The sequence below is a fragment of the Protobothrops mucrosquamatus genome, unplaced genomic scaffold (assembly GCF_001527695.2).
Source record: "Protobothrops mucrosquamatus isolate PMUCROS unplaced genomic scaffold, P.Mucros_1.0 scaffold5362, whole genome shotgun sequence".
NCBI classification, from domain to species: domain Eukaryota; kingdom Metazoa; phylum Chordata; class Lepidosauria; order Squamata; family Viperidae; genus Protobothrops; species Protobothrops mucrosquamatus.
Window position 1 is genome coordinate 29,129 of NW_015391224.1, and position 10,655 is coordinate 39,783.

Genomic DNA, 10,655 nt, shown 5'->3' on the forward strand with positions numbered 1-10,655 from the left:
TATTCTATTCTATTCTATTCCATATTTTCTATTCTATTCTATTCCATTCCATTCCATTCAATTCCATTCCATATTTTCTATTCTATTCTATTCTATTCTATTCTATTCTATTCTATTCTATTCTATTCTATTCCATATTTTCTATTCTATTCTATTCTATTCTATTCTATTCTATTCTATTCTATTCTATTTTTATTCTATTTTCTATATTTTCTGTTCTGTTCTATTGTATTCTATATTTTATTGTATTCTATTCTATTCTATTCTATATTTTTATTGTATTGTATTGTATTCTATTCTATTTTTATTCTATTTTCTATTTTCTATATTTTCTGTTCTGCTCTCTTCTCTTCTCTTCTCTTCTCTTCTCTTCTCTTCTCTTCCCTTCCATTCCATTCCATTCCATTCCATTCTATTGTCCCCCTTTTTTATCTTTCTTATAAGAAGGGAGAGGAAAAATGTCCGCCATGCTTTCAAGATTCTGTTATTATACCTTAAAAATGTAGAATTCCAGTAGTTTATGAGGCATCTGTTTCTTGACTTCGTTTAAGCTACCATAGCAGATCTGATAGCAATATTTAAAGGGATTTGGAGCAGTGTGAATTGGAGTGAAATAAGGAAAAAGAAATAGAAAAAAAAATAAGAATTGAAATAAGGAAATAGAAATAGAATTAAAAGAAATGAAATGAAACCAGGAAATAGAAGTAGGAAGAAATAGAAATAATAAAAAAGAAATGAGGAAATAGAAATTGGGGGAAAAAACACCCAGAAATAATAGAAATGAAATAAAGAAATAGAAATCGAAAGAAATATAAGCGTACGCTGACAGGGGAATTCTGGGAATTGAAGTCCACAGGCTTCAATTGGCCAAGCTTGAAAAACACTGGCATAAGGTGTGATTATTCCTAACCCTGGGACATTTTTTTTACAGAGTGCTCATCTAGATGGCCACAAGAAGAGCAGCGTGCGACAGAAACTGGTCTCCTTAACCCTCAAGAAAAAATCAAAGTTAACTGAAGAGGTGAGTAACTCCTGTCATGCTTAAGCCAACATCCAGCCCTCTGATCACGGCCTGAGTAGAGGAACTTGGCTTTTTCCAAGTTAGAGTAATAAGTGTTTCTTCGGTTGTAACTTCAAACAGTTGCCAAACAAATCAAAGACCATTTGGTGGAAGCTGAGATTTGGGGGTCTCTCCACCCTTGCTCTGCAGACTGATTCCAGATCAGTAGAATACATTGGAATAGAGCTGGAGGGGACCTTGGAGGTCTTCTAGTCCAGCCCCCTGCTCAAGCAGGAGGACCTATATCAGTGGTGGCGAACCTATGGCACGCGTGCCAGAGGCGGCACTTGGAGCCCTCTCTGTGGGCACACATGCTGTTGCCCCAGCCTCACCTCCCCCCACGACCCCCTCCTCACCAGCAGCCCCCTGGAGGAGAGTTGCCCCCGAGTATGGCCCACACGGAGCAGCGCAGCCAAGGACATGGCAGCCAGGCAGCGTAGACAAGACTCTGCCCTCACGCCCCATCGTGCACAGTTGATGCTGCGGGGCACGGGCAGAGCGTGTGGCCACTATGGCGCTGCTGGGCTGCCTGGGTGATCTGCGGCGGGCCCTGGAGGTGGTGAGTGGCCCTGCAGGCAGGCGGGGCAGAGGATGGGGTGGGGCAGAGCAGGGGCGGGGCAGGGGGTGGAGCAGGAGCGGGGCCAGTTTTGGGGCACTCAGTCTTTAAAAGGTTCGCCATCACTGACCTATATCATCTCAGACACGTGATTGTCCAGTCTCTTCTTAAAAACCTCCATTGATGGAGCGCCCACGATTTCTGGTGGCAAGCTGTTCCACTGGTTGATTGTCCTCACTGTCAGGAAGTTTCTCCTTACTTCCAGGTTGCTTCTCTCCTTGATCAGCTTCCATCCGTTGTTTCTCGTCCTTCCCTCTGGTGCTCTGGTGAACAACCTGACCCCCTCTTCTTTGTGACAGCCCCTCAGATACTGGAATACCAGTGATGGTGAACTTATTGGGGTCCGGCTTGTCAAAACATCAGAAAAGTGTCTCCCTTGACACTGCTGATTGTCACCTCCACCCTTCAACCTGGATAAAAGAGGTCTCTCTGGACTCCTCTTCAGACTCTCCTTTCCTGCAGACCTCTGGGACTCATAGAGAGGGCCCTATTCTTGGGGGTCTCTGGAGCCTCCGAAAATTGGATGCATTGTCATAGGCTCACCATCGCTGTTCTAGATTAGTGGGTCTCCAAACTTGGCAACTTTAAAACTTGAGGACTTCAACTCCCAGAATTTAAGACTCGTAGACTTCAACTCCCAGAATTTAAGACCTGTAGATTTCAACTCCCAGAATATAAGACTTGTAGACTTCAACTCCCAGAATTTAAGATCTGTAGACTTCAACTCCCAGAATTTAAGACTCATAGACTTCAACTCCCAGAATTTAAGACTTGTAGACTTCAGCTCCCAGAATTTAAGACCTGTAGACTTCAACTCCCAGAATTCCTCAGCCGGCCATCCTCTGAAGTCCACCAGTCTTCCATTTGCCAACTTTGGAGAGCCCTGTTCTAGATAGAATGAGAATAGGGTGAAGAAATGAATCCTTCTCACATTCCGGCTTGCCTTGGGTTGGGGACTGAGAATTCTGCCAGGTTGACCTATTTCACAAATTGTACCTGTGCCCCGTTGCTTCCTCAGGTGACCAAACGCCTTCATGATGGCGAGTCCACTGTCCAGGGGAACAGCATGCTGGAGGACCGCCCAACATCCAATTTGGAGAAACTGCATTTTATTATTGGGAACGGCATCTTGAGGCCANGGGGTCTCTGGCAGGTGGGGCGGTGGGCAGGAGGCTCGTCCTGTGGGGTGAGGCAAGGCACGGCGGAGGTACCATTGCCACAGGGCAAGGCGAGGCAGGGGCCGAGGCGGCTGCTGCCTGACACCATTGGCCCCCACACACAGAGGCCAGCGAGTGCATGGGGGCTGACAGTGTCCATCAGCAGCCACAGCCTGCCGGCGCCTCAACCGGCGCATTCTGGGGTTCCACAGCCCACCGCCAGCAGTTCAGAGAAGCCGCATCTGAGCTGGATGGATGACCAACAGCTGAGGAAGCAATGCAGTGGGTCGTGCCCAGGAAAAGGAGAGCATGCGAGGCCAGGAGGGATGGGATGGGGGGGGGAGAGAAACCAGCCATGCTGGGATGCATCCAGCCACATGGGAGCTCGGTGAGTTAGTGGGCTGCTGGTTGAAGAGGGACGGTTGCCATCTCCAGGGCATGGCGCGCGTGCCCACAGAGAGGGCTCTGAGTGCCGCCTCTGGCACGCGTGCCATAGGTTCGCCACCACTGGGCTGGGACGTCGGGTTGGGGGCCGAAAAGATGGGACTTTTAGCTTGATGCTTTTGCTCGGGAACTTCAGATCCCCGCCTTGCTTCTCTGCAATCACTTTCTCTCAGTAAACGATGCCTGTGGTGTTTTTCTGAGGGAGGAGCCGAGGCGGGACCTGACATTCTGAACGGGAGAAGCTTCTTGGATGAGAAGCAAAAAACAAAGAAAATCCAGTTGCCTCTTTTTGGGGGGGAGCAAAAAAAAAAGGATCTTTGGGACGAGTTGGCCTTAACTGACCCTTCCCACTCCACGCTTCTGGGCGAAACCTTTGAGCCGAGTCAAATCTTCCTTGCAGGATCTCGAAAGAGTTGGGAAGATGCTGCAAGAAGACGACTTAGACACGGCGCTCCCTCTCCCTGAGGAAGAACAGGAGGACCTGTCGGAGTATAAATTTGCCAAATTTGCCGCCACGTACTTCCAGGGCACCACTACGCACACGTATGTACGCCGGCCTCTGAAGCAGCCGCTGTTGTACCACGAGGACGAAGGAGACCAGCTGGTGAGTCTCCTTGGGTGCCTTCTTATGCCATATCCGTTATCCGTCGTTGGCGATCCTGTTTTTATCAGCAGCCACGCGAAAAAGGGCTGCTGAGTTTTGTCCAAACCAGTCCCTTAGAGGCCTTAGAGCAGGGGTGTCAAACTCAATTTCATTGAGGGCCGCATCAGCATTGCAGTTGCCCTTGGGGGGGGGACTGGGGGTGTGTGGCCAGGGTGGGTGCGGCTTACTGGGTGGGCATGGATGGAGTGGGTGTGGCCTGCTGGCTGGGCATGGCCAGCTCTACATTGTTCACGTCAAGGGTGCCTGTGGGGGCCTGGGCAGGAGTGGGACAGATCTGGGGGTCTCTGGCAGAAGGGGGTGGGACCGGGGCAAGCGCCAAGGCATGGTCCATTTCTTCATTCCTCACAAAGGGTGACACCTCCCCAGCATGCACCCAGGGGGTGGGGCCGACACGGCAGGGGCTGGTTCCTTGCTGTTTCCAGATGGCCTTGTGGAGCTAAGACTGAATGTGTTTCAGCATAGAGGGTCACCACAAAATTGTACATTGGCTCCCGGCCGGCCTGGGCCAGGGCCAAGGCAGCGGGGGCCGTTCCCTCACTGTTTCCAGGATGGCTTCGCGGGCCACACGAAACCACTTCGTGGGCCGCATCCGGCCTCCGGGCCTTGTGTTTGACACGTCTGCCTTAGAGGTTCTTAGGGGGAGCCTGGAACCCCCACAGAGCGCGTCCCCGAGTAGCGGATTGGGGGCCCCTACCCATTATGGCTTTTATGCTGTAATGACGGGTTGGAGGGAATCGAATACCTCCCGTAGACCAACAGGCCTGGTGAGTGGCAGCTGGCTCCCCAGTATCGACTGAAGGCGGAGACCATGTTGGTTGGAACGGCTTCAGAAGAACAGCAGACGGTGTGGTGGCAGCCACGTGAACAGCGTGTGCACAACGGTGTAGAAAGCAAAGGGAAGACTACTAAACTATATATTTCCCAGGAAAAGCATGTTAATGGCGACAAAACCTAACAACGGCCCCGAGTACGGGTGCCCCTTAAATGGGGCAGGGGTGCTAAGAATCTCCCGGTCCGCTAGAAGCACGATAAACCCAAAACTACGAATTGGACGGCTGGGTAGAGAATATAAAAGGGCAGGTTGTGGAAGGTCAGTCGCTGACTTCTGACAGGTACTCCTGACTTACAATCACTCATTTAGCGACCGTCTGAATTTACAACAGCACCAAAAAAAGGGACCTGTGACCGCTTTTCACACTTAACGGCCGTCGCAGCCTCCCCACGGTCACGTGATCAACATTCAGAGGCTTGGCAACTGACATGTACTGATGACGGTTGCAACGTCCCCCTGGGTCACGTGATCCTCTTTTGCAACCTTCTGACAAGCAAAGTCAATGGGGGGGAAAGCCAGATTCACTTAACAACCTTGTGACTCCCTTAACGACGGCCGGGATTCCCTTAACAACCGAGGCAAGAAAGGTCGTAAAACGGGACGAAACAAATGTCTCGCTTAGCAACAGAAATTTTGGACTCTGTTGCGGTTGTAAGTCGAGGACTCCCTGTACAGATAGTCCTCGACTTACCGCAGTTTCAGTTAGGGGCCGTTCAAAGTTACAGCGGCACTGAAAAAAGCGATCTATGACCGTTTTTCACACTTAACGACCGTTGCAGCATCCCCAGGGTCACCTGATCAACATTCAGAGGCTTGGCAACTGGCATGTACTTATGACGGTTGCAGTGTCCCTGGGTCACGTGATCCCCTTTTGTGACCTGACAAGCACAGTCAATGGGGGGAGCCAGATTCACTTAACGACCATGTGACTCACTTAACAACGGCAGGGATTCCCTTAACGGTGGTCAGAAAGGCCGTAAAATGGGGCAAAGCTTACTTAACCACCGTCTTGCTTAGTAACGGACATTTGGGCTCCATTGGGGTCGTAAGTCGAGGACTACCTCAATTTCCTTTCCCGCCAAAACCAGGCAGCCCTGGCGGTCTGGATCACCATCCTTCGCTTTATGGGGGACCTCCCGGAGCCCAAATATCACACCGCGATGAGCGACGGCAGCGAGAAAATCCCGGTCATGACCAAAATCTATGAGACGCTGGGGAAGAAGTCGTACAAGAAGGAACTCCAGGCCCTTCAGAGCGAAGGAGAAGTAAGTAGGAAGCTGGCAAAGATTCTGTTCCTCATTTCTGTTGTTTTGGGAAAGGGAGAGCAAGATACTCACAGAGTAGCAACCACAGAAGTGGACCCAGATAGGCCTTGCAGAAGGAATCCAACAATCGTTAGATAAGCCTCGACTTAGCCCAGTCAAACAGAAGTGAGGAAAGCACGGAAGTGGAACCACTTGCCTCCAGGAGTTGTGAATGCTCCAACACTGGAAGTTTTTGAGAAGAGATTGGACAGCCATTTGTTTAAAATGGTATAGGGTTTCCTGCCTGAGCGGGGGGCTGGACTAGGTGACCTCCAAGGTCCCTTCTAACTCTGTTATCCTACCCTACCCTACCCTATCCTATCCTATCCTATCCTATTCCATTCCATTCCATTCCATATTTCTATTCTATTCTATTCTATTCTATTCTATTCTATTCTATTCTATTCTATTCTATTCCATTCCATTCCATTCCATTCCATTCCATTCCATTCCATATTTTCTATTCTATTCTATTCTATTCTATTCTATTCTATTTTTATACTATTTTTATTCTATTTTCTATATTTTCTGTTCTGTTCTAGTCTATTTTATATTTTTATTGTATTGTATTGTATTGTATTCTATATTTTTATTGTATTGTATTGTATTCTGTTCTATTCTATTCTATTTTTATTCTATTTTCTATTTTCTATATTTTCTCTTCTCTTCTCTTCTCTTCTCTTCTCTTCTCTTCCCTTCCCTTCCCTTCCCTTCCCTTCCCTTCCATTCCATTCCATTCTATTGTCCCCCTTTTTTATCTTTCTTATAAGAAGGGAGAGGAAAAATGTCCGCCATGCTTTCAAGATTCTGTTATTATACCTTAAAATGTAGAATTCCAGTAGTTTATGAGGCGTCTGTTTCTTGACTTTGTTTAAGCTACTGTAGCAGATCTGATAGCAATATTTAAAGGGATTTGGAGCAGCGTGAATTGGAGTGAAATAAGGAAAAAGAAATAGAAAAATAAATAAGAATTGAAATAAGGAAATAGAAGTCGAAATAAAAGAAATGAAATGAAACCAGGAAATAGAAGTAGGAAGAAATAGAAATAATAAAAAAGAAATACGGAAATAGAAATTGGGGGGGAAAACCCCCAGAAATAATAGAAATGAAATAAAGAAATAAAAATAGAAAGAAATACAAGCGTACGCTGACAGGGGAATTCTGGGAATTGAAGTCCACAGGTCTTAAAGAGGTCAAGCTTGAAAAACACTGGCATAAGGTGTGATTATTTCTAACCCTGGGACATTTTTTTTACAGAGTGCTCATCTAGATGGCCACAAGAAGAGCAGCGTGCGACAGAAACTGGTCTCCTTAACCCTCAAGAAAAAATCAAAGTTAACCGAAGAGGTGAGTAACTCCTGTCGTGCTTAAGCCAACATCCAGCCCTCTGATCACGGCCTGAGTGGAGGAACTTGGCTTTTTCCAAGTTAGAGTAATAAGTCTTTCTTCGGTTGTAACTTCAAACAGTTGCCAAACAAATCAAAGACCATTTGGTGGAAGCTGAGATTTGGGGGTCTCTCCACCCTTGCTCTGCAGACTGATTCCAGATCAGTAGAATACAATGGAACAGAGCTGGAGGGGACCTTGGAGGTCTTCTAGTCCAGCCCCCTGCTCAAGCAGGAGGACCTATATCAGTGGCGGCGAACCTATGGCACACGTGCCAGAGGCGGCACTCGGAGCCCTCTCTGTGGGCACACGTGCCGTTGCCCCAGCCTCGCCTCTGCCCACGACCCCCTACTCATCAGCAGCCCCCCTGGAGGAGAGTCGCCCCCGAGCGTGGCCCACATGGAGCAGCGCAGCCAAGGACATGGCAGCCAGGCAGCGTAGACAAGACTCTGCCCTCACGCCCCATCGCACACAGTTGATGCTACGGGGCGCGGGCAGAGCACGTGGCCACAATGGCGCTGCTGGGCTGCCTGGGTGATCTGCGGCGGGCCCTGGAGGCGGTGAGTGGCCCTGCGGGCAGGCGGGGACAGGGTGGGGTAGGGGATGGGGCGAGGCAGGGGGTGGAGCAGGGGCGGGGCCAGTTTTGGGGCACTCGGTCTCTAAAAGGTTCGCCATCACTGACCTATATCATCTCAGACACGTGATTGTCTAGTTTCTTCTTTAAAACCTCCAGTGATGGAGCGCCCACGATTTCTGGTGGCAAGCTGTTCCACTGGTCGATTGTCCTCACTGTCAGGAAGTTTCTCCTTACTTCCAGGTTGCTTCTCTCCTTGATCAGCTTCCATCCGTTGTTTCTCGTCCTTCCCTCTGGTGCTCTGGTGAACAACCTGACCCCCTCTTCTTTGTGACAGCCCCTCAGATACTGGAATACCAGTGATGGTGAACTTATTGGGGTCCGGCTTGTCAAAACATCAGAAAAGTGTCTCCCTTGACACTGCTGATTGTCACCTCCACCCTTCAACCTGGATAAAAGAGGCCTCTCTGGACTCCTCTTCAGACTCTCCTTTCCTGCAGACCTCTGGGACTCATAGAGAGGGCCCTATTCTTGGGGGTCTCTGGAGCCTCCGAAAATTGGATGCATTGTCATAGGCTCACCATCGCTGTTCTAGATCAGTGGGTCTCCAAACTTGGCAACTTTAAAACTTGCGGACTTCAACTCCCAGAATTTAAGACTCGTAGACTTCAACTCCCAGAATTTAAGACTTGTAGACTTCAACTCCCAGAATTTAAGACCTGTAGATTTCAACTCCCCGAATTTAAGACTTGTAGACTTCAACTCCCAGAATTTAAGATCTGTAGACTTCAACTCCCAGAATTTAAGACCTGTAGACTTCAACTCCCAGAATTTAAGACTCGTAGACTTCAACTCCCAGAATTTAAGACTTGTAGACTTCAACTCCCAGAATTTAAGACCTGTAGATTTCAACTCCCCGAATTTAAGACTCATAGACTTCAACTCCCAGAATTTAAGACTTGTAGACTTCAGCTCCCAGAATTTAAGACCTGTAGACTTCAACTCCCAGAATTCCTCAGCCGGCCATCCTCTGAAGTCCACCAGTCTTCCATTTGCCAACTTTGGAGAGCCCTGTTCTAGATAGATTGAGAATAGGGTGAAGAAATGAATCCTTCTCACATTCCGGTTTGCCTTGGGTTGGGGACTGAGAATTCTGCCAGGTTGACCTATTTCACAAATTGTACCTGTGCCCCGTTGCTTCCTCAGGTGACCAAACGCCTTCATGATGGCGAGTCCACTGTCCAGGGGAACAGCATGCTGGAGGACCGCCCAACATCCAATTTGGAGAAACTGCATTTTATTATTGGGAACGGCATCTTGAGGCCAACTTTAAGGTTAGAAATCAGGGGGGGGAAAGCAGAAATGGTCCAGGTGTGCATTGCAGAGGTGTACCCCAAAATAACAGCAACCCACTGCCATCAGAGGAGTGTTGTGCCCCAGTATTTAAAGGCCATAACAGGGAAGAGGTCAAAAAAGTCAAGAGAGTGCCACAACTGCGTAATCAAAGCCCTGTATTTCACTTATATGTCAGTGGGTTTGGAGAACCTTCCAAGATTTGGAGACTCCAAGATTTGGAGTCTCCAAGATTTGAGATTGCAAGTTTTGGAGATTCCAGGATTTGAAAATTCCAAAATTTGGAGATTCCAAGATTTGGAGATTCCAATGTTTGGAGACTCCAAGATTTGAAGATTCCAAGATTTGGAGATTCCAAGATTTGGAGACTCCAAGATTTGAAGATTCCAAAATTTAGAGATTCCAAGATTTAGAGATTCCAAAACGTGGGAGATTCCAAGATTTGGAGACTCCAAGATTTGAGATTGCAGGTTTTGGAGATTCCAAGATTTGAAGATTCCAAAATTTGGAGATTCCAAGATTTAGAGATTCCAAAACGTGGGAGATTCCAAGTTTTGGAGACTCCAAGATTTGAGATTGCAAGTTTTGGAGACTCCAAGATTTGAAGATTCCAAGATTTGGAGATTCCAAGATTTGGAGACTCCAAGATTTGAAGATTCCAAAATTTAGAGATTCCAAGATTTAGAGATTCCAAAATGTGGGAGACTCCAAGATTTGGAGACTCCAAGATTTGAGATTATAGGTTTTGGAGATTCCAAGATTTGAGATTGCAAGATTTGGAGACCCCAAGATTTTTCAAATGGATTTGATTAGCAGTTGAAGTTGGATTACATCATTCATTTTTTTCTCCTGCTTCTTGTGGCAGAGATGAAATCTACTGCCAAATCTGCAAGCAGCTGACCCAGAACCCTTCCAAAAACAGCCATGCCAGAGGATGGATCCTGGTGTCCTTATGTGTGGGCTGTTTCGCCCCCTCTGAGAAATTTCTCAAGGTAAGCCAGGGATGGGCCACCTTCTCGGCCTGGGTGGTGGGGATATCTCTGAGGGAAATATTTTGGTTTCCAAGACCCTCCTAGAACTTGCCTGGATGAAGAGGGCTGCCATATTCCATCTTTCTTTGCATTTTGGAGGAGGTGAAGCCTGGAAGTGGCAATTTGTTGGGTCATCAACAGAGACAGAGCATCAAGATCAAGAGAAGGATAATAATAATAATAATAATAATAATAATAATAATAATAATAATAATAATAATAATAATAATAATA

At 47.5% G+C, this 10,655-nt stretch overlaps 1 protein-coding gene across 1 annotated transcript in view; it reads left to right on the plus strand.

Annotated features, from left to right (window-relative positions):
* The window catches only part of MYO7A (myosin VIIA), a gene marked incomplete at its 5' end in the record, with an annotated part of 76,103 nt that overhangs the window by 28,085 nt on the left and 37,363 nt on the right, over window positions 1-10,655 (plus strand). Inside the window, 6 exons of the mRNA XM_029286838.1 lie at window positions 932-1,021; window positions 3,678-3,881; window positions 5,862-6,038; window positions 7,335-7,424; window positions 9,244-9,371; window positions 10,256-10,382. Coding sequence (XP_029142671.1) covers window positions 932-1,021; window positions 3,678-3,881; window positions 5,862-6,038; window positions 7,335-7,424; window positions 9,244-9,371; window positions 10,256-10,382 — 816 coding nt within the window. The remainder of the gene's footprint in view (window positions 1-931; window positions 1,022-3,677; window positions 3,882-5,861; window positions 6,039-7,334; window positions 7,425-9,243; window positions 9,372-10,255; window positions 10,383-10,655) is intronic.